This window comes from Poecilia mexicana, unplaced genomic scaffold, assembly GCF_051168715.1.
Source record: "Poecilia mexicana isolate PSO_F unplaced genomic scaffold, ASM5116871v1 scaffold_18, whole genome shotgun sequence".
Taxonomy (NCBI): domain Eukaryota; kingdom Metazoa; phylum Chordata; class Actinopteri; order Cyprinodontiformes; family Poeciliidae; genus Poecilia; species Poecilia mexicana.
The window spans coordinates 7,337,251-7,358,557 of record NW_028263387.1 but is presented as its reverse complement, the minus strand read 5'-3'; the positions used below and the strand labels follow the sequence as shown (position 1 = coordinate 7,358,557).

General features: G+C 40.1%; 6 protein-coding genes, 1 long non-coding RNA gene and 1 pseudogene across 7 annotated transcripts; 4 read left to right on the top strand and 4 right to left on the bottom strand.

Moving 5' to 3' along the window:
* Positions 1-1,149: 1,149 nt before the first annotated feature.
* Positions 1,150-2,404, top strand: LOC106933409 (histone H1 pseudogene; annotated as a pseudogene).
* Positions 2,405-2,548: 144 nt separating this feature from the next.
* Positions 2,549-3,120, top strand: LOC148153990 (histone H4). Its single transcript, XM_088016281.1, has one exon. It carries the CDS (start codon positions 2,692-2,694, stop codon positions 3,001-3,003), a length of 312 nt encoding a protein of 103 aa, XP_087872407.1. The 5' UTR covers positions 2,549-2,691; the 3' UTR covers positions 3,004-3,120.
* Positions 3,121-3,329: 209 nt separating this feature from the next.
* On the bottom strand, positions 3,330-4,875 carry LOC148153989 (histone H2A-like). Its single transcript, XM_088016278.1, has one exon. The coding sequence runs from the start codon at positions 4,799-4,801 to the stop codon at positions 4,415-4,417; it is 387 nt and encodes a 128-aa protein (XP_087872404.1). The 5' UTR covers positions 4,802-4,875; the 3' UTR covers positions 3,330-4,414.
* Positions 4,876-5,130: 255 nt separating this feature from the next.
* Positions 5,131-6,882, bottom strand: LOC106933410 (histone H2B 1/2). Its single transcript, XM_088016279.1, has one exon. The coding sequence runs from the start codon at positions 6,847-6,849 to the stop codon at positions 6,475-6,477; it is 375 nt and encodes a 124-aa protein (XP_087872405.1). The 5' UTR covers positions 6,850-6,882; the 3' UTR covers positions 5,131-6,474.
* LOC106933405 (histone H3) lies at positions 5,136-5,607 on the top strand. Its single transcript, XM_088016277.1, has one exon. It carries the CDS (start codon positions 5,167-5,169, stop codon positions 5,575-5,577), a length of 411 nt encoding a protein of 136 aa, XP_087872403.1. The 5' UTR covers positions 5,136-5,166; the 3' UTR covers positions 5,578-5,607.
* Positions 6,883-8,473: 1,591 nt separating the features above from the next.
* LOC106933404 (uncharacterized) lies at positions 8,474-10,345 on the bottom strand. Its single transcript, XR_015766278.1, has 3 exons — positions 10,243-10,345; positions 9,836-10,016; positions 8,474-9,053 (listed from the first exon to the last, which is right to left on the bottom strand). It is a non-coding gene; the product is annotated as an uncharacterized LOC106933404 (long non-coding RNA).
* Positions 10,346-13,491: 3,146 nt separating this feature from the next.
* Positions 13,492-13,869, bottom strand: LOC106933414 (histone H4). The gene has a single exon (XM_015012660.2). The coding sequence runs from the start codon at positions 13,832-13,834 to the stop codon at positions 13,523-13,525; it is 312 nt and encodes a 103-aa protein (XP_014868146.1). The 5' UTR covers positions 13,835-13,869; the 3' UTR covers positions 13,492-13,522.
* Positions 13,870-15,323: 1,454 nt separating this feature from the next.
* On the top strand, positions 15,324-20,939 carry LOC106933413 (SLAM family member 9). The gene is given in 9 exon segments (XM_015012659.2): positions 15,324-15,842; positions 17,842-17,939; positions 18,299-18,601; positions 18,953-19,237; positions 19,637-19,735; positions 19,831-19,846; positions 19,953-20,020; positions 20,121-20,171; positions 20,243-20,939. Coding segments are annotated over 7 exon segments (885 nt in total). The 5' UTR covers positions 15,324-15,842; positions 17,842-17,872; the 3' UTR covers positions 20,168-20,171; positions 20,243-20,939.
* Positions 20,940-21,307: the final 368 nt, after the last annotated feature.

Genomic DNA, 21,307 nt, shown 5'->3' with positions numbered 1-21,307 from the left:
ATGCATCTGTTCTCTCTGCTCAATTTGAGACCACAAGTCTCATGAGTTCATTCCTCTAGGTGAGGAATGTGACAAAAAGAAAGCGGTATCGATACATTGATCATCAGTCATCATACATCCTATTGGTTTCATTTTGTGATTTTTACATACAGTGAAATGATCTTAGTCTAACTTTCAAAATATAGATGGTCAGAGATTCTATCAAATGTTTTAGTGTTATTATATTTGAATATACATTTGAATGTGTCATATTTTTTGAAACATCTTGAAGGCTAATTATATGACTACTTATGTTCCAGAAACCACTGTGTTGATGAAGACACCTTAATGGAACTGAGGACATGGAAAAAATGAGGGGTTCTGACAGCAACTATATGATTACCTGAATGAATACGACTTTGGTTTCATCAAAATAAAAGTAATTTTAATTTTCTTAAATGTCCTGATTTTAGAATATAGTATATTAGTCATGACCTCGTGAAAGAAAATCTGTCTGCAAGTTAATTCAAAAAGTATGTTTAAAAGGGGAGTGAGAGGTCGCGCGAATGTGTAAGGTAACAAAAAAGATGTTTATTTGCGGATGAGGACGAGCCATGATATTGTTTTTCGTTGCATCTGCTGCTGAATCCATATTTAGCGCAGATGGGACGTTTATTCAGCGGATCTTCTGGGAGCAGTCCGCCTCAAGCAGCGGGGAAGCGGTGTGTTTACATCCGCGGAAAACGCTCCTCTTAAAAATCACTGGATCGCTTCAGCGCAACGTTTTCACCGTGATTATGTCTCTTCATTTGTCTGCTACTAGAAACGTAATTATTACATGCAACTTAAGATAGTTTGGGATGTTTTTGGAGGCGAAATTCGAAGAAAACTCCCAGCAAGAGGCACAACGAAGGCGAGAATCTGGCCGCTTTAAAGGCTCCTGGAACAAAGGAAAAACATGATGGGTGTCAAACATGAGCTCAGTCTGAAGAACGGAGACTTTTATATCTGCTTTAGTAACTTTGGTCTTGTAAGATGTTTGTTTTCGGAGTATTTTGAGACTAAATGTTGGCGGAGAAAACACAAAGTGGAGCCGCTGTTCGAGGCGGCAGCAGAGCAGCGGACCGAGTTGTCTCTTCACGGTTCTCATATGTGTTATAAGTCCCGCCTCCCGCTCTGAGCTCGGTACGTTCAGAGGAACAACCCAGTCCGACAGACATGGCAGAGGAAGCTCCAGCAGCCGCGCCGGCCAAGGCTCCGGCCAAAGCCCCGAAGAAGAAGTCCGCTCCCCGGCCCAAGAAGGACGGACCCAGCCTCCCGAAACTCATCGTGGACGCCGTGGCCGAGTCCAAGGAGCGCAAGGGGATGTCCCTGTCGGCCCTCAAGAAGGTGCTGGCCGGGAAAGGAGTGGACGTGAGCAAGGCCAACAAGCGCATCAACACCGCCGTCACCAAGCTGGTCACCAAAGGAACCCTGAGCCAGACTAAGGGCACGGGGGCCTCCGGCTCCTTCAAGCTCGCCAAGGAGCCCAAAGCCGCTAAACCGGCCAAGAAGGTGGTGAAGAAGAAGGCTCCCGTCAAGGCCAAGAAGCCCGCCGCCAAGAAGACCACAGCAGCCAAGAAACCCGCCGCTAAGAAACCTGCAGCTGCCAAGAAGTCCCCGAAGAAGGCTCCGGCTAAGAAAGCTGTGAAAAAGCCCGCAAAGAGCCCCAAGAAGGCCGTGGCTGCCAAAAAGCCTAAGGCAGCTAAGAAACCCGCAGTCAAGAAAACTACAGCCAAAAAGCCCGCAGCGAAGAAGGCCAAGAAATAAACAGCTGCTTCAACCCGCACTCAGTGCACCAAAAGGCTCTTTTCAGAGCCAACACTTATTCTCTGTAGAGCACATCCTGTCCTTGCATTGAATTAACCAGGGACAACGTTAATCCCTTAAATATAGACGACACAGTTCTAACAGCTTTTTATTTCTGCGTGTAACCACATAGAGATTTTATCGTTACTACTATATATAAATACCTCTAATCACAATCACAGTGAAACTATTTGATTTAATCTGCCAACAGATCCAATTACTTTTCTTAGAATTACACCTACCTACTACTGCTACCTATAACCAAGCCACATTTTGAGATTGTACATTTTTATTCCAAAATGTAGTTATTTGTCAAAATGTATTCAAAGAACAATTGTACAATTGCATGTTACTGCCATTGATGAGCAGCCAAAAATCAACTCAAACTGCATGCACTTGATTTAAGAAATGAATAGCTCAGATTGAACTGATTCAGTTGCAACTGAAATTTTTATTTCACTTCCACTGAAAATACATAAAAAAGGCTATTTATTATGACTGAAAGCGCTTAACACATTCTGTGTGAGGAACAAATGATCATTTGTAAAGATTTAATTAAAAATGCGATTTACTTAAATATATTTTTAAGATTTTTAATTGAACATTAGAAAAATGTTGAATTCGATAAGCAAATAAAAGGTACTCTTCAGACAATGAATTAAAATAAATTACACCAGGAATCCAAAATAAAAAGGCAAATTAAGGAAAATACGAAGTTTTTCAGTCGATTTCAATGACGTGACTGGCTCTGTTAAGCTCGGTTCCTCTCCTGTTCTCTTTCACGTCCGCAGTTCACAGATATAGGCGGTGCTTCATCCGCGTAGCCCTCATTATCGCTTCAGACTTTTCTAGAACGATACCAACATGAGCGGCAGAGGCAAAGGAGGCAAAGGACTCGGTAAAGGAGGCGCCAAGCGTCACCGTAAGGTTCTCCGTGATAACATCCAGGGAATCACCAAGCCCGCTATCCGCCGTCTGGCTCGTCGCGGGGGAGTCAAGCGTATCTCCGGCCTCATCTACGAGGAGACCCGCGGTGTGCTCAAGGTCTTCCTGGAGAACGTCATCCGTGACGCCGTCACCTACACCGAACACGCCAAGAGGAAGACCGTCACCGCCATGGACGTGGTGTACGCTCTGAAGAGGCAGGGCCGCACTCTGTACGGCTTCGGAGGTTAAACTGCTCCTCATACTGACAAAACAACAAAACGGTCCTTTTAAGGGCCACACACGTCTTTTAAGAAGCTAATTTCCTGTCTAACTTTAATAATAAAAGCTACATCTATTGTAAGCCAACTCTTTGAGCTGTGCTTCATATATACTCAAACTACTTAAAAAGGTAAAGGACCTTTTAAGGGCCACACACGTTCTAACGAGCTGAATTTCATCTGGTTTTCTACCTCCAACTTTCAAGGGAAACTAAAAGCTACAATGACTAATTCCTAAGTAACATGAAACTGGCAAGGCTGCAGTTTACTTTCTACAAATCCATTTAAATTTATTGCATAGTCTGTTTAAAACTATAACGTGTTCACAATCTATATATTTTATCAGTTGACTTGTGTTATTTAAATGGATAGCTGACTTTGGCTGTGGGTTGTTCCACATTGTAAAATATTTAGACTCAACTATTAAAGTACAAACTGACACTTGCTCCAATGACTCTGCTTTCATAGCTACTGAACTACCAAATAATTGGACCACTATGAATATTTAAATGCAAAAAGCTAACTGGTGCACATCTGTCAACATAGCTTAACCCATAAGGAAGATTTTAAATAAAATGAAAATAAAACCACACTTTGAAAATGAAGGGGAAATGCAAAAAAATATTTATACAGAGGTACTTCAAATCAAAAATCTGGAAATAGGAAATCTAAATGAGGTCCAAATTATAATTGCAGGAAATTGTGGTTCTGATTGAGAAATTGAGTTTTAGGTTTTACCATCAATAAACAGGAAACAGCTTTAAGATATCTAAATGCATGAATAAATACAAAAATATAACAATGTGACATTCTGAATGGAGTGGTTAAATGTTTTACAAGTCAACTTACACTGTATTCTCTAGATGTATTAGTAGTTATGAATAGTGATTATTACTATGTGCACCATATGAAGGGTAGCATAGGCACAGTTGAGATGCCATTATGCCAGTAACATAGGTATGATTTCAGAGTATCAAATCTGCGGTCGTGTCTCAACCCCCTCTTCTGTTTCCTCTTCTAGGTTTGATCCAGTCATTGTTTAATGAAGACAGGATATTTAGACTTTATGCATTAGTATGTCAAACATTTAGCTTGACACATCAGTCACTGCATGTTTTTCTTTTCTAGGTTTTAAAACAAGAAACTTCAGTTGGTTATTCAATTAGGCTTTTATAAGAATAATTGTTGTGCCATTATTCAATTAAAGCCCAATTAAGTGACCCATAATCATAAGTCTTTAAAATTAATGTGACAATTAAAATTTTAATTCTTAAAGTGAAAAATGTAATATCGTCAAAGCAACAGCAGCAGTCCAAGCTCTCAAAATAAAGTGTGTGGCTCTTAAAAGAGCCGTTGTTCGTTTTCAGCGGGTATCGGGGAGTTTACTTGGCCTTTGCGGGCTTCTCGGTCTTCTTGGGCAGCAGCACCGCCTGGATGTTGGGCAGCACTCCACCCTGAGCGATGGTGACTCCACCCAGCAGCTTGTTGAGCTCCTCGTCGTTGCGGACGGCCAGCTGCAGGTGACGGGGGATGATGCGGGTCTTCTTGTTGTCGCGGGCGGCGTTCCCAGCCAGCTCCAGGATCTCAGCGGTCAAATACTCGAGCACAGCGGCCAGGTAGACGGGGGCTCCGGCACCGACCCGCTCGCCGTAGTTGCCTTTGCGCAGCAGCCTGTGAACACGGCCCACTGGGAACTGGAGTCCGGCTCTAGAGGAGCGGGTCTTGGCCTTGGCTCTGGCTTTTCCTCCGGTTTTTCCGCGGCCACTCATTTTGTTGTTGCTTCTTAATGGAGGTGAGACTCGAGAAAGAAATGAGAAGCAGCGGCTGAAAGCTGCTTTTTATGTCCGCGGAGAGGAGCGGGATGATGCAGGCGACCAATCAGAAAAGCTCCCAGCAGAGCGGGACGGAGAGGCGGACTTTTTAAACGCGGCTTCCTCCAATGAGCGGCGGACATTAAGCCGGGAGGAGACGCCTCTGGGCGGCGCTGAGCTCCAGGAGGAGCCGCTAACCAACCAGGATCCGGAGCGGAGCTGCAGCGTCACAGAGTGACGCCCAGAGCCTCGGCTTAAGAGCAGCGGAGCCTCGGCGGTTTGCATCATTTCTCCTCTCCTGATCGTGATCAGAGAACAGAAGCATGGCCAGAACCAAGCAGACCGCCCGTAAATCCACCGGAGGCAAAGCTCCCAGGAAGCAGCTGGCCACCAAGGCAGCCAGGAAGAGCGCTCCGGCTACCGGCGGCGTGAAGAAGCCTCACCGTTACAGGCCCGGTACCGTGGCTCTGAGAGAGATCCGTCGCTACCAGAAGTCGACGGAGCTGCTGATCCGCAAGCTGCCCTTCCAGCGTCTGGTCCGAGAGATCGCTCAGGACTTCAAGACCGACCTGCGCTTCCAGAGCTCCGCCGTCATGGCTCTGCAGGAGGCCAGCGAGGCCTACCTGGTGGGTCTGTTCGAGGACACCAACCTGTGCGCCATCCACGCCAAGAGGGTCACCATCATGCCCAAAGACATCCAGCTGGCCCGCCGCATCCGCGGAGAGAGAGCTTAGATGCTGCAGCTCCAACTAACACACAACGGCTCTTTTAAGAGCCACACACAACCTCATTAAGAGCTTGTTCCCCTTAATTTAACACATTACCACCATAGTTGCACTATTGTGAACTTTACTGTGTTTTTAGAAGCAGTTTTACAATGAAAGACTAAGCATGCAAATTTCCAAAGGATATTTGTTAGATTGAATTAAGTATAAGGTCAAAAATATAGAATTAAATCATGTCTGTTGGCTTTACAGTATTTCACCCTCACTTCATTTGATACTTCTAAAAAGAAAAAGTGGCCTGTGAGCCATTTGCAACCCTTGGAGTTTTAGGGCCCAGATCCAGAATAGTATTGTACTTTAGCTCACAAGCATGGGTAAAACCACACAATGTGCATCTTTACTTTTAATTTTCTAGTCAAGATATTCAACTAGGCTTAGACAATCCTCTTTATTAAACCTGCCATAGGACGTTTTGAAACCCTATTCTAGTAGCTGAAGGATGGACTTTTTCCTTTGGTCAAAATACATTTAGCCTTAAATACATTAAACAGCATTCAACTATGCTTTATTCTACAAAGATGTGAATTGAAGAAAATGGATCTTACCCTACATAAATATACTTAATGCCATTTTAGTTTAGGCTAGTGGTTAAATAGAATATTGTTCAGTTCTTAGACAAACCCACTACTGTGTTCTATTCTTACTATAGACCTTTTGTGTCTGGAATTAAGATGATTGTACATCAACCATAAACCTTTTAAGTCATTTAATCCACTTCAGGACATTTCAATCCATATAAGGTTCTGTATGTGGCATCATTTATACAGATAAGGAAAAATCGCTCTTCAGATGTAGTGAGTGGCTCTTAAAAGAGCCGTTGGGTTTGTGTGTAAACAGCAGAGCTGTTTACTTGGAGCTGGTGTACTTGGTAACAGCCTTGGTTCCCTCGGACACGGCGTGCTTGGCCAGCTCACCGGGCAGCAGGAGGCGCACAGCGGTCTGGATCTCCCTGGAGGTGATGGTGGAGCGCTTGTTGTAGTGAGCCAGACGGGAGGCCTCGGAGGCGATGCGCTCAAAGATGTCGTTGACGAAGGAGTTCATGATGCTCATGGCTTTGGAGGAGATCCCGGTGTCGGGGTGGACCTGCTTGAGCACCTTGTAGACGTAGATGGCGTAGCTCTCCTTCCTGGTCCTTCTCTTCTTCTTGCCTCCTTTGCCGGCGGTCTTGGTGACCGCTTTCTTGGAGCCCTTCTTGGGCGCAGACTTGGCGGGTTCCGGCATGTTTCCTCACTGGATCTAACAGCAACGAATGACTCGCTGTTGGCGGTGAGGTCGCTATTATACACCCAGCATGCAAATAGAGCTGTGTCATCCCCCAGCTGTGATTGGCTGTTTGGCTCAGAGGGTAAAGTAGGAAGTGCTGAGTTCAAAAAGAAATCACGTGGGAATTTTAAACTTTGCGCGCGGCGAGAATGAAAGAAGCGGGAAATCCTGACGGTTCCTCATTGTTCTCAGCTTAGCTGCTCCTCATAGAGTCTGTAACTCACCAGAACCAAAAAATAGAAAGCAAATACACTTAGTACATTCAGACACTTTCTGTTTATGCTTTTTTACAACAAGCAGGTCGAAAAATAAGCTTTAGTCACTCAGACTGAAGACGACAGTCCACAGTGTTGTGTTGTTTTATCTGAAGACATCCGTCATTTCAGTTGTTAGATTTATACCTCCTTTTCTTTTACCACCACACCCATTTCTTTTGCTCTGAGTTCCAAATATAAAAAAAAACAAAAAAAAAAACCTAAATAACAGTTTAGCTGAATTAGGAATTAATCATTGAAAACAAACATAGATACCATCTTTAGATTGGTTCTGACATTGAATCCTTACCTCTAGTAATTGAAGTTTCCAAACCCAGTCGTAGATGCAATATTGTGTACTCTAAGAAGCACTTTAATGTTTCTCTTCAAATCTTTTCCTTTTCTTGAATCTGGGTCTGGAGCATTTAAAGAAAGTTCTTCTCATTGTGGAAGCCGTGATTCTTTATATAGACTGAGTTCTTAGGGTAGGTGAGATATGATGTCCTTTACAATGGATGTCTGCAGGCAAGACTGGGGGCTAACATTTTTCTTCAACCATGTGTACCATCTTGAAAGAGGGCAAGAATCCAATTTATTTTCTTTGGCAGTTAACAGCACTGTAAGTTCAATCCAGTCGTCACATCCATACGTTCCAACTGATCCTATTCAACTTAACAAGAAACTCCCTTTAATCAAACAAGACCTAACAGATTGCATCAAGGCTCTAATTTTCAGCCATCACTCCTCCTGGATGAGCATGTAGAGACAGAGGACAGAGGAAAAAAACCCTTTCATGAGTCAAACCAGGGTGAGTGTTAATCTGCCGGTTCTACTCCAGCAACATCTGAGCATCCTGAATGCTGATCGTTCAGAGTATGTGTGAACCAATACTAACCGTACTCCCGGTTAATATTGGTTCCGGCTTGTATGATGAGATTTGTAAGTTTCACACAATTATCTTAGTTTCTAAGCTTTTGAAACTTCATGTGACTTCTGCTTATATTTGCATAATCTTCTTGGAGCTGAGAAACAGAGCATGTCCTGAATGATACACACTGTAGAAGCTACAAACATTACACTACCTGGGTATCAATCACATTGAGGCGTGTAACATGTAACAAAAGCAATTTTATTTATTTATTTTTTGCACCAGAACCTGACTGTGCTTCAATTCTAGTCATACCCTGACTAGAACTGTTCTTCTAGTCAGGAACTGTTCTTCCGGCAACATAGAAAGAAAGACTGAAGGGAATAAAAACATCTTAGAGCTGCAGATATGTTTTAAAAACATAGCAGTGATTGTATAATAACAGGACAAATTCAGTTAATTCTTGATTGTGAGCTTTATTAGACAACATGCAAAGACATGCCACTTCTTAGCACAGTTCATAAGAACATCAACATATGAACGATTCATATGATATTCTTCACATTTTGTATACATTTCCAAGCTTTCCATTTTCAAACGGTTCCAAAGAGCAGGGTGAAGCGTTTGAGCGGCTAAAAGCATCAGCATACAGAAGCATTTTCAGCGTATTTCTAACCATCTCTCAACCAATCGTGATGGAGATATTAAATTTCTCGGCAGCCCAACGATCAGCAAGAGCAGGACTGCAGGTAACATTGGAATGGTTTTTGTTTTGATGACTTCCATGAAAATGAACCGGAAGGCACTTTCCTCCGACTTTGTCACAAGCCACAGTCACATGTGATTCATTTACCTCTTTGAATTGCTCAACCGTGCCATTCGATGTCGTCACCTCATACACGGGTATTTTTGAAAAGCTTGTGCACAAGTCACCGTCCACACTCCAGCCTCCGCCTTTGCAAATTTTTTTGACAAGGTTGGCTTTTGACCACTCAAAGAACGTCTGTTTTGGGTTTCTCCGATTCAAGCCTGTTATGTGTCTAGACAAAGAAATAAATATGTCATAAAATACATTCCACATATTTCATTTTAAATGCTTCATATTTTTTATTTCAATTATGCCACAAGTCTTTTACATGAACGGCCAGTCATCCTCGTGTTCGCACAGCTGGACTAGAACTGGTTCAGAAAAAGGGAGCCTGTCATGAAGGCACCACCAAAAAACTGTTTTTCTAGAAAAGTAAGTTGTTTGTCTGCATTTAGCACGTACATGATTATGATTGACAGCACTAAGACCCTCCTTTGTTGTTTCTGACAAGGAGCAGTATGCTTATAGTAGCATTCGGAAGAGTTGGAGGAGGAGCTTAATTTTTTTCCCAGATTACTTGTCTCATATTATTCTGTCATGACATGGTGACAGTTTTATCAAAGATGTAGAAAACATTTTTTTTTTTTTTTGTAAAAGTTTGTTTAGAGACCCTTTCTCCCAAATCATTATTTAATGATAATCCAGGTACAATGTTTGTATTCACCCTCCATCGTTGCATGATTTGTAACATTAGTTTGATTATCTTAAAGGTTTAAATGCTTATTTTTATTTTAAGCCAAAAGAAAATAAATATTTGGGGAGCAAATCCATTTCCACTCCACTTGAGTTTGATTTTGAGGATAAAATTTGATTATATAGAACCGATTTGAACTTAGACTGAACTGGGTGACATACAACTGGATGTAAAGAAACAGTTTCTAGTTTTGACTTTAATATTAGAGTCATACTTTCTCAATCAAGCTCAGTGACTTCATAATATTAGGCTGTTCTCACCTCTGCCATTCAGATGTTGAATTAGTATCAAAGTTTTTTGGAAGGATGTGGTTTCTTTCAAAGTTCTTGAAAGCTTTTCGCTTATTGGTCGGCTGACAGGGCCATCTGTTGTGTAAATCCTCGTCTCCCACAGCACAGCTGCACATGACAGCGATCAGCAGGATGACTTGCATTTTCTTGTCTGAAGAAGCAGAAACTCAAAGTTACTGAATGTAGTTCAAAACGTTTTGTTACTACGTCGCTATTCTGTTGCTCTGAACAGCGGCGCGCTTTGAAGCTGTGACTAGGACGTTAAAAAAATTCCTAAATCATAATTTAAAAAGTTGTTTCATTAGAGATATTTTATTATTGATTGGAAATAATCAACTTCAGATTCAAATTATAACTCAGAGGATATATTTACTCACCTTTCACGATTGGTCCGTCTCTACTGTTGGTCTTGTGAAGAGACAGGAGGAGGTCAGTGTCTGCTGAAGTTATAGTCAGTTACCATGACCACCAGGTATCCTGGCTCTGAGCAAACAGCCAATCAAATGACTGCATGTTAACCTATGACTTTAGTCTGTGGTCATGAACTAAAAGTTTTCACATTGCTGACTGGAATCAAGAGCTTGTTTTGTTGACATTTCACCATTGTGGCGAGCAGCGATGTGACTGCGGTGGAACATTGTGGCTAACACACTTTTCTTTCTTTCGTGGGAAAATCGCTTAACCAGTTTTGGGGTAGGGGGCGTAATGAGGGTGGGGTAATAGTTCAATTAATTTAATTGTACTTTCTTGTATTGCAAATTCAGCTTTTGAAAAAGTAACCTTGAGTTTTAGCTTTGAGGTAATTGTTGTCTGAGAAGATGTGAGCTCCCGCTGTTTTAAGCTCTGGTTCACCCATTGCTCATCAGGCCTTTTCAACATATGTCGTACTACTTCAGTTCAACTTTTTAACTGTGCATTTGCTTTGAAGAAGAGGGAAAATATAAAAATGCAAAAGTATTAAATGGGGAAAGGAGTGAAGTTACTAGGACTTCACCAAAGGTTTCAAATCTTTTAGCAAGCTAACAATCAAACCAAGCAGGGGGCTTTTTAAATATGTTATTTGGTTTCTTTTGAAAAGAACAGGAAGCCAAAGGTCCTTACTGCACGTAGTGAAGGTGAAGCATAGTCATGCAAAGCAGTCGCATGACTACATGAGAAAATGTTGTTGAACTGTGAGCCACAGAGCTAAATCATAACTAGAAAGATGGGGGTTTAATGTTAGACAGGCATTTGGGTCTGAGCAATTATTTTCAATTTTACCTGCAACTCATCTACGATTTGATGTCACAAAGGGAGTCTTCGCTTTCTTACTTTGATTTGGGACCAAAATTGCAACATTGTTACATGTCCATATGGTGTGGTTCACTTTCAAACAACACTGCGTCCAACGCCTGTTCACCTCCTCACCTGTGGTGGCGCTGCACTACAAACCACTGAAGGAAACAACATAAAAACCTCCGGACAAGACACTGAGCACTACTTGTTTTTGAAATGCGAATGGCGTCAGATTTTAGGGGGTTGTCGGATTTCTCTTTTGTCTTTGGACAATTTGCCGGTGACACTCCTTAAAAATGGGCTCAGCACGAGCCATTTTTCTCACTAGTGCCAGACGTATGTTTGTTTTGGTTGTGTTGACCCAGAACACTACTGTCCACTGCCTGCTTTTTGGAGTGACCTCCAAAAAGCAGGACCGTGTACCGTGGCGTCCAGGTCGGCCACGGTACATTTCAATCGAGTTGAGACCGGGATTTATAGGTGGACCAGAGTTTGCTTTTGTTTGGTTCTCACCAGAATTCAAATGCGTGTTCACACATACCCAGACGAACCAGATTTTCTTGGCATATGGACTACAGATGGATTAAAGTGGACTAAAACAGAACGTAACCTCAGACAGTCAGAATAGTGAGCGTCGGCTGCAGCACAAAAGTGGAATAAAAACCAACATTTCTATTTTCATAACTTTGATTGTTTTAACATATTCTAAAAGAATCTGATACAAAAAGAACAAAACTGCTCTATTTAAAGGTTTATTCTTTCTCCCTAAAAATACGCTAAAGTGACTTCTTTCTATTTGTAAGGACACCAGAAAATGGGCAGAAAAGAATATTAAATATTTTTTTTGGGTTGGAATTAGTAATGTTTTCTTCATTCACTTCATTCTTTCATGTTTTGCTTTTTATACACTTTCTGGGAACTTCATTAGGTACACTTATTTATTTTGCTCACAGTAAAAACAGAAAAGGAAAGGAGGTTTCCATCATGGCGCTGGTTTTGTTCCAAGCCTGACTCAGATTCCACAGTGTTTGTCAAGCTAATGCTAGAAACTAGCTCAGCAGCACCTGCTGTTTGGATTCTTCTTCGAATGAACAGGAAGGCCGTGGCCTTCCTGTTCATTCGAGCTTTCTCTCACAAGACACGATCACACGTTTCTTCAAATGTTTTCATCTTTGGATTGCGTAGGGTCGAGCGTTTGAGACACGTCCCAGAATTTTTTGTAATTCCTAGTGCAAACAGCGCAAAATTACTCAAATTTGGACAAAGCACAGACCTGGCATGGTTATATTCATACCACACTTTTCAGCCATTATGTGACTATAATCTACACATCTTATGGTTCGTTTTTGCTAAAAGTTGATCTCTTCTCAAAATCTATGGAACAATATACCTGTCTAATATCAAGAGTCTTTGTTCTTAATGTAAGTGAAGGATTTCCTATTTTTACTTTCTGATCTACTTCAAACCTTTGTCCTCACATTAAAAATAACTTTGCTCTAATTTACCACAACATGTCTGTGCTCTGATTTAATGCTTCATGCACAAATAATCTCTCTTCTTGCATGAATCTTTTTCCAAATATCCAAACTCTGTCCATGTGAAGCTTTTGTTCGCTCTCAAGGGCCCATAATTGACCCTTCCAGCCAATAACATAATTTCCTTCTTTTGGGGGTGGGCTTCCTGCACCGTATTGTTGTGACGGGCAAATGCTTTACAAATTAAAAATAAACTTTAATCATGATTTACTTTATCACTGTTGAAATAAGTTATCTATTTTATCAAATTTCTGCATTGGTTCTGCTCTGATGTCACCAAACTTGAGTCAAGTTGGTGACAGTAATTTCATGTCACACCCTGTCATCACTTAAATGTGTAGGTGTGTGCATACGTATGCAAAAGGTCACAATGAGTGGACCTTAGGTAAACTGAAAGGAAGCAGCAATCCAAAAATAACTGTGGCCCAAGAATGGTTGTTTTTGCCTCAGTTCTTGGCGTTTTAACTTTAATCATTAGAACATTTTAATAACTCTGTTAGTTTTGAATATCAGCACAGAAGAAATTGCAGGATACTCAGAACTGAAGAATTTGTGATACTGCAGAAAAGCTACATAGATGCTATTTTGACACATACAGTATGTGTTCATCAATTCCCACACTTTAGATTTCATAACCACATCCCACCTTATACATTGTTCATGTAAATTAATGCATCACATACTCAAGTCAGGAAGTTTTCTTACTCTGCTGTAATACTTATGCGCGTTCATATTGGTTTACCGTAGGAAACAGGATTGCACTCAAATGAGGAAATTCAGCTCGTTAGAACATGTGTGTGGCCCTTAAAAGGACCGTTTTGTTGTTTTGTCAATATGACGGTGCTGTTTAACCTCCGAAGCCGTACAGAGTGCGGCCCTGCCTCTTGAGAGCATACACCACGTCCATGGCGGTGACGGTCTTCCTCTTGGCGTGTTCGGTGTAGGTGACGGCGTCACGGATGACGTTCTCCAGGAAGACCTTGAGCACACCGCGGGTCTCCTCGTAGATGAGACCGGAGATGCGCTTGACTCCCCCGCGGCGAGCCAGACGGCGGATAGCGGGCTTGGTGATTCCCTGGATGTTATCACGGAGAACCTTGCGGTGACGCTTGGCGCCTCCTTTACCGAGTCCTTTACCTCCTTTTCCTCTGCCGCTCATGTTGGTATCGTTCTAGAAAAGTCTGAAGCGATAATGAGGGCTATGCAGATGAAGCACCGCCTATATCTGTGAACTGCGGACGTGAAAGAGAACAGGAGAGGAATCGCTCTCCACAACTCAATTGACGTCATTCACGTCATTGAAAAAGTTCGTGTTTTTCTTAATTTGCGTCTTTAATAGTCTTCCTTACATTTTTATTTTTGATTTATACCGGTCTTGTGAAGATTTACTTATGTGTAGGTTTATATCTACCCACACATCAATGTTTATATGTTTCCAGTGGCCACATTTTGGACACCCCTGACCTAAACCATCCATTGTGGCTCTGGGTTGGTTCTGGTCATTGTTCATTTGTTTAGATAAGCAAGAACATTTAGGAGGTTTTCATTCAGGACTGTCCTGTATGCTGCTTAATTTACCTTTTCTATCCAGCTTCCCTATTCTTGTTGAAAGCACCACATACTAAGAAATAACACACGCGTAGCTTCTATGTGTATGTGAATGGATGAAGAGCTGATAAACTAGATAGATCACCTCACAAGTACAGGCCATTTAATATTTTATGTCACTGTGTGTCTACGTAAGCACACAGCATTTTGGAATAAGGCTGAAAGCAAAACGCAGTCAAGTATTTTTCATCTATTTCTTAGAACACCTACACCGGGTCGCAGAAGCCTCTTCTCCAAATTGAGAAAGCTTGCAGAATATTCCAGATGAAGATGACAGGAAACCAATTACTTTACAGCATTTTTTTTTAAATTCACTACAACACAGCATATCTGTGTAAGCTACAGGTGGTAAGCATAAACATATTCTCATGTTTGGCCTAGATAAATAAATGTATCTAGGCCAATGTGCATTGGCTTAGATAAATACATATTTCAGATTAACCCTTGTGTTTACAAATGGGGTCCAACCAACCACACACACGTTAAACAGTCCTCAGTCCTCGCACGCACAAGGGTTAAGACAAAACAGCACCATTAATTAGTGCGCTGAAATATACCATTTATGCAGCTTTAAGGACAAAATGTTCTTGTGATTTCTTCAACTAGGCATTATTAATTTGAACTAAAAGAAAAGACAGAATTTTAGATGTGATTAATCTAAAATGAAATCTGCTAGACTGTAACATAAGCAAACTAACAGCACTTTCAGTTCCTCCTGGAACTAAACTGGGTTGATGAAATGCATTCTGGGATTAGTAGTTTCTATACCCGTGTCTTTGTTCTTTGTAGTTCAGTCTTTCATGGCTGAAGGTACAACTTTGAAGGCAGCAGGCTGGGACTCAAACCCAGGACCTTGTTCCTGGCTTGCAGAAGAAGGTCTGCAAGGCAACTGTGTTACCAACTTTGCAACTGGTTTCTCTAAATTCTCATTACATGTGTGTGCGTGTGTGTGTGTGTGTGTGTTCCGTCTCTGTGTTGCCCTGCGATGGACTGCCGACCCTTCCAGGTCAGACCCTCTGTGTGACCTGTACCACTCTACAAAGGGACAGGCCTCCATAGCTAGCCTGTGGTGACTGTCGAGTGTGTGGTAGATAATGGATGGATGCTTAAACTGTGATGCTTAAACATCTGTGTAAACATCTTGTAAATTGTAAAGATCACACAGATGCTTGCAATTTAAGCATCCGTGTGATGCTTAAATTGTAATCAAACTTTTTTTTATTTTTTTATTTTTTTACTTGAGATAAGATATTTCTTTTCAGAGGAACAAGCTAAAACGTACAAAAGTGTACCATTATTTGAGGTACTATGCTGTAAGTTCCAACTTAAGACTGTTCGTGTACTTCAGTTCCTCTGTAAGTATGTTGGTGTTTTGGCTATAAATACATGCAAATTGTGTTGTTGATGCAAGCAGAAATGCTTGACAATTTACTCATTATATCTGATGTTCTTTAAACAGCAACACCAACTCTAGCCACTTCCTTAATTTGACACATTTGCAGTATTCTCACCAACTTATCACATGCTCAGTTCAGCGGGTCCGACAAAAGTATAAGGAGGTAAGACTGTTATTCTCTAGCAGAGGTGGGTTATACATGCCTCCTCTGCCAAGTTTGTCGTTACTTCTCGTTTATAGTAATATGTAGTCTTATTTTGAAAGTCTCTTCTTCAAGTCTGATTATGACAGAACAACTTATACCTCATGCTGTAACAAAATATACAGAAATATTGAAGTGCAATAAATTAGGAATACTTAACTTGTATAGTGTTCACATACATCTTGTGTTCTCGCTGTTTGAAGCTAAAGTAATTGACAGATGGTTTTAGTTCCTCAATGTTACTTGATGAACATGAGATTAAGTTACGTGTTAAACTATTGACAAATCCACAAAACAAATTTCGAGTTCTGTGTTCAAAATGTTGCTACAGCTCTTTATAAGGCATATATAATATGGAGAGAACATATTATAGCAACTGTGTTGCTGTGAGGAATCAGGAAGTAGTTTGTAGCCCCCCACCCCGCCCCAGATGAAGGATTGTGGCTTTACTGATGAACAGTGAGGTTTATCGGAAGTAAACTCTGAGTTTCACCGTAAGAGCTGTATGCACAAACACAAAAAGGACAGGGTAAGCTCCAAAAACACACTCTTACCGTAGCGTTTCAACTAAAAATAATGTTCACTACTAAAACTATCAACTACCCTAGTGTTTGTATACAATAAAACAAATTCACATTTTCAATCAAACATTAGAACCATAATTATTTACAAAATAAAACATACCCCGTGTCTCTATCAAGAGGGCCGCTAATAACAAGATACATTTTTATAACACTGTTGCAATTTGTCTTCCGTTCTGTTCTGCCGTTAAGCTGCCGTTTTATAACATATATAGCGGAAGTTCTATCATCAAAATAAAAGCATCAAATCAAACAACCGGAAGTCAAGCATATACTATACAAAATAAAACGAAGTAAAGGCAATAAGTGCTAAAGAGGTGATACAACAAATAAGGAGCTTCATTTGGGGTTATTTACATAGTCAGTGTCTAGAAACCAGAGATAAGTGTAGAGTCCAAGGTGTGGGGCAAGATAAACAATATTCAGATCCCAGAAACAAGGTCATAACCAGGAGTTAAACTTGATCATCTACACACAGAACATTTATCAATAATCTCACAGTGTGTCTGAGGCTGGAGGGAGTTTAGATAGAGCAGAACACAGGCGGGCTCTGCTGTGGAAAATTGTACTTTAATAATAGTCTGGATGAGAGGAAGTAAGAAATGTATCAAGACCTGGCAAGTTGAGAACAAAAATACAGAATCACAGTCTTTCAACTCTGCTCTAGCTAACAGTTGATTCTGGCTGCGTTTTATAGGTTCTGCTCAGCAGATCTAATAACAGCAGGGTGTCACTGTTTGTGTTTCCCAACAAAGAGAAGAATTGTGTGTAAAAGACCTGGTCAGATACAAAACTAAATGGAGGTCAACTTTTGACTCCAGCTTTCGGTATATTTCAAAGCCAACAAGTGATTTCTGACTTTGAGATCAGGGTTGGTGAGAAATCTCCTGTTGTCCACTTTGAATTCTCAGACGGACTCTTTTGTTAGTTCCTTTTACTTAAAAACAAACAACCAAAAAATTTAACATCTGAGTAAAAATTGAAAGCTTTGTTAAATCAGTTCCAGCGGCTGAGTTTCTTAATGTTTTAAAAAGTTTTCTTGCGCTAGAAAAAACAAGAACTACTGAGATGATACTTGTAATGAAAGGTTTATACATCACTCATATAGACTTCATTTACTGGTAAAGTGTCTAATTGTAGGATTGTCTGGAAAGAGTAACATAAAACATCAATGTTTAATGAGTTATTGACTCTGTTGAAACGATGCTTAAAAAAAACCTCAGTCTTTCTAGGTTTAAAACTGTTCTCACGTCTAAGAGTTTTTATTATTTGTTGCAGGCTGTGACGTTCTTTTTTTTAAAGGAAGTATTTCTTCTATTTCTGCTAAGTCAGAGAAGTTTTTAAGTTGCATCATTAACACTTCCCTTTGCCTCATCCAGGTCACATCTGACTGAGCTGCAGAGAACAAAGATGTTCTCTCCCAGAGGCCTTCAGTCTGTGTTGCTCCTTCTTGTTCTTCTTGGACTAGGCCGTCATGGTATGTTTGTCATCTGCTTACATCAAATAATGATACACTTGATCTGACTCGGGTATTTAAAGCGAATGTCATTAACACGCAAGATGACAAAAGACATTTGAAAGTTTGTATACTGTCGTTCTACCGTAGCGTCTGTAAGAGTCTCATAGCAGAAATGAGATCAGAAACATCAGCTGTGTTCTGTGCTAATATTTATGACAAATGTTCTGACTAAATAAAGTTTTGCTGAGAGAAACTAAAGGATCGTATTTCTGTCATTTGCTTTTCTGTTAGTTATTAGTCCAGCTAGAGATTTATTAAAATAAAATAAAGAATGATTCCTCATAATGAATCATTATGTTGTTAATAATGTGTTTCAGATGTGGAGGCTGCAGAAGGAAAACAAGTCATTCATAAAAAAGTTGGAGATTCTGTGGAGCTTTTATCAAATTTACCAGCTGAAGGCGTCACCAGCGTAGAATGAAGATATAAAAACACAAGAGTAGCAATCAAAGGTTCAGGTGTTATTACAACCAATCCATTTAAGGACAGAGCGAAGTTCAATAACACAAGCTTTAGTTTAACAATAAGAGACCTGACTCTTCAAGATTCTGGTGAATTTAATTTAATCACAGAGGTCAAAGACCATCCAGGTTCAGTCTTCATCACTCTGCAAGTTCACGGTAAGATGCTGGTTTTGTTCACAACCTTTAAAAGAAATGTAAAAAAAAAAAACTGAATGTTTATAATCCATTTACAGTTTTTCATAAACTTTCTAAATTCAGTAATAGCACTAGTCTGTCCAGTCCTAAAGTTTCTTACATATAACAGCTTTTTAATGTTTAACGTGTCAAAATTCTGTTAAGAGATCAATTATTAACCTTTAGTTTAAGTTTTCTGTGACCTTAAATAAAATAACAATAACCACAACACACATACACACACACACACACACACACTATAAATACATCAACTATATATATAATGTCATTATTAATAAGCTATTGTCCTTCTTCCCTCTGTTTTCACATTAGAGCCAATATCCACAAATCCCAATGTGTTTTCAAACATCACTCAGCCTGGACCAAATGGATTTTGTACAGTTTTTCTGGAGTGCAAAGCAAATCCTCACAGCAACGTCACTTACATCTGGACTGTGGGAAACCAAAGCAGAAACGGCCCCAGGCTGCAATACGCCATTACACCAGAAGATGGCGACACCACATTCACCTGCAATGCCTCCAATGTTGTCAGTGAGAAGTTAGCATCTGAAACACTGAGATGTAGCAACACCACAGGACCCACAGGGTCTAATGAAGGTATGTTCAGAGATATGAATTCTTCTGTTTGACTCGTTTGTGTGCCAAGTTCACATTTGTAAAGAAAACATAGACCAGTTTTATCAAGAATAAATTGACACAATTCCAAATAAAAAAGGAAGTTGGCGAGCTATTAAGTTCTGAGAAAAAGGGATGTTGTCACAGTTCTTTTAATCATAATAAGAGACAGTTTACATAAAGGCTGTATTACATGTTGGGTTAAATGTGATTCCAGATGAAGGTTTGGGCAGCCATTAACAACCATTGAAAAGATATTTAAAACTTATTTAATAATGCATAAAAATAAATGTTGTTTTAGTATTTTATTCACAGAGCCACAGGCTGCTGTTCTGTCCCCTGATGGTTTTTTTTTTTTTGTCTGCCTCCATATTGTTGCAGGATGTTGTTTTTCTCCCGTCATGTTTTGGTTTAGGTTGGTTGTTGGACTTCTTGTTATCTTAGTGCTGGTCTGGCTGCTTTATGACGCAAAGTTGAAGGGTAAGATGTGATATTTGAAACTTTGTCTTTAACTGACAATTGATTTTATATACTGTAGCTTTAATCTGTTTGGTTTTGTTTGTTTCTTTCCACAGAAGTATTTTGCTCCAGGTGTGTAGGACTCTTTCTCTTTTTCATATTAAAGTTTTTGCATCTTTTCAAATCAAACATGATTCCTTCAAAACACAAAATGTAACTATTTCTTTATTCATTCCAGGTTTAAACACGATGCAGCAGTCGACCAGGACCTGAGTCGGCTGGATCTCCACTCCTCACCTCCTCCGAGTCAGTTTTCTATTTTGTGATCAAATGATAAGAAAATACAAATCTACGTACCGTCAAACTTTCAGTGAAGTGTGTAACAGTTTGCTTTAATTACTGACAGGTGATGCTTTGGTGTATGAAAACTCAGGAGGATCTGCAGACGCTTAAGAAGGTACGAACTGCTGATACTCAAAACATTGTCAGAAATGAGGAAAGATGCAATATATATATATTTTTTTTCAGATGAAAACATCCCATTTCAATAAGTTCCCATCAACGATCAGGACAATCGATTGAGAACAAGATGAACCCAGGAAATCCATCAGAAAAGTTTTATTTTTGTGTATCTGCTTTGTCTTCTCAAACCCCAGTCAGTTGTGGAAGACAGTCTCTCACACTGAGCCAGGTTCTGGTTCTGCTGGTGTTTTCTTCCTGTTAAACGGAGGTTTTTTCCTCTCCACTGTTGCTACATACATGCTTGCAATGAGGAAAATGAAACAACAGGGTGCAGAGATTGTCCACTCTCAATCACAATCTGCTGGGTTTCCTTAGATATAAAACATTTTAACAAATTTAATAATAAACCAAACTTGACTTGATAACTAGGAACAAATAGAAATTATGTTTGGATCGGATCGTCTTGTTTTATGTAAAGTCCCGTGAAATGTTGAAATATAAAAAAACTGAATTGAATTGAAAATGTAAACAGTAGTATCTCACATAATGAGTCATCATTCAAAGGAAATGTTAGGTTTTTTTTGCCTTCATGTTGCTTTTAGTCACACGTTGGTGTTTTGTGGTTTTGAAATGAGAAGAACCGATTGTTTAGTCACTTTGCATATTTAATATCTTTCTCATCATCTTAATGATGAAGATTTGCATATTGCTGCATTAAATTCTCGTTGGCACATTAATATGAAATAAAGGACTATTTTCTTCACCTCTGGTTTAAAGGTTTTTTTCTTCTCTTTTGCTAAGGACTCAGAAAAAAAAAAACATTTGCAAAGACATAAGAAATCTGAAAAATATTTTTAAAAAACTTGACCTAATATTTCAGGTATATAATCTGAATTATGCTCAGAATGTCTCCGGATCCTGAAGTCATTGAATCTCATCTTCTATCCTTTTGGGGTTTTTTGTTGTTTGAAGCTGTTCACATGAACTAGTCCTTGCGTAACATGTTGAAATAGCTGTAAAATTGCAAATTCATGACAAGGCGATGATGACCGGCCCCTGATACACTTGGTGGGAAAAGCAACCAAGTGAAAGTGTAGTGGAGATTTAAGCTGCGTTTTTTAGTCAATTAGA

Excerpts from the sequence above, each read along its gene's own strand:
- LOC106933410 (XM_088016279.1), bottom strand. The coding sequence starts at position 6,849 with ATGCCGGAACCCGCCAAGTCTGCGCCCAAGAAGGGCTCCAAGAAAGCG.
- LOC148153990 (XM_088016281.1), top strand. The coding sequence starts at position 2,692 with ATGAGCGGCAGAGGCAAAGGAGGCAAAGGACTCGGTAAAGGAGGCGCC.
- LOC106933405 (XM_088016277.1), top strand. The coding sequence starts at position 5,167 with ATGGCCAGAACCAAGCAGACCGCCCGTAAATCCACCGGAGGCAAAGCT.
- LOC106933414 (XM_015012660.2), bottom strand. The coding sequence starts at position 13,834 with ATGAGCGGCAGAGGAAAAGGAGGTAAAGGACTCGGTAAAGGAGGCGCC.
- LOC148153989 (XM_088016278.1), bottom strand. The coding sequence starts at position 4,801 with ATGAGTGGCCGCGGAAAAACCGGAGGAAAAGCCAGAGCCAAGGCCAAG.